Below are 979 nucleotides of genomic sequence, written 5' to 3' on the forward strand. Positions count from 1 at the left end.
TTAGGAAGGGCATCGAGCTGTAGAAACTCTGCCAGATCAGATTGGAGCCTGGTGCAGCCATCTGGCTTACCAGTCCTCAGTCAAACCGTCCAACCCATGCCAGCATGGAAAGCAGACGTTAAACAATGATGACAATGATGATGGTGTTCAGTCTTGTCTGGGATTGCACTGTATATTATCTTCCAATACTGGTTAGTTGTGTTGTTAGGGGCTTGTGGCTGTTGGAACTTGTTGATTTTATCTTTTTGTCTAAAATACTTGATTCTAGATTCAAATGTTATTGTTTCTCTTACAGTTTATGTCAATAACTATGTACGATTTGCTCAGTACATGAAGTTTGTCTTCCGACTGCAACCCACAAAAAATGGCCTCATTTATCCTCCATATTTGAAAATTTTGTATGGCGAAAAGTCTTGGGCTTCTGCAGTTGCACTCAAAAATGTCCCGGTTTGTATTATTGAGTTATCTTTTATTTATTTACCTTTTATCTTTACTTGTTTCAGCCATAGGTCTGTGGCCATGCTGGGGCATCACCTTGAAAAGTTTAAGTTGAGTAGTTTGACCACCCCCAGTATTTTTTCTTTTTTGGTTTTAATCAGAGACTTAGTCTCTTGGTCTCTTTTGCTGAATTGCTAAGTTACAGGGAGGTAAATAAACCAGCACTGGTTATCAGGCAGTTGGTGGTGGTGGTGTGTGTGGGACAAACTCGAACACTAAAGACAGAAACATACACACTTATATCGATAAAACAAAAAAGAACAATCGTGAAATTCACTGCAGAAGAAATAAGCAACACAAAGGCGCTTCTTAGCAAAGAAGGAGATAACTTACATCTTCACATTCCAAAACATATCATAGAAAACACAGAAAAAAGAACAATGAACAATAATATATAAAAGGGGTACCTTCTAATTTTTACATTATCCTGAATCATTTCTCATTTTATAGGTGCAGACATAACTGTGTGGCTAAGAAGCTT

General features: G+C 37.9%; 1 protein-coding gene across 1 annotated transcript in view; it reads left to right on the forward strand.

Moving 5' to 3' along the window:
* Positions 1 to 979, forward strand: part of LOC106883644 (meckelin) — a 52,477-nt gene that overhangs the window by 28,798 nt on the left and 22,700 nt on the right. The window contains exon 13 of the mRNA XM_014934736.2: positions 296 to 447. Within this exon, the coding sequence (XP_014790222.1) occupies positions 296 to 447 (152 nt within the window). The remainder of the gene's footprint in view (positions 1 to 295; positions 448 to 979) is intronic.

Source organism: Octopus bimaculoides, chromosome 9 (genome assembly GCF_001194135.2).
Source record: "Octopus bimaculoides isolate UCB-OBI-ISO-001 chromosome 9, ASM119413v2, whole genome shotgun sequence".
Lineage (NCBI taxonomy): Eukaryota > Metazoa > Mollusca > Cephalopoda > Octopoda > Octopodidae > Octopus > Octopus bimaculoides.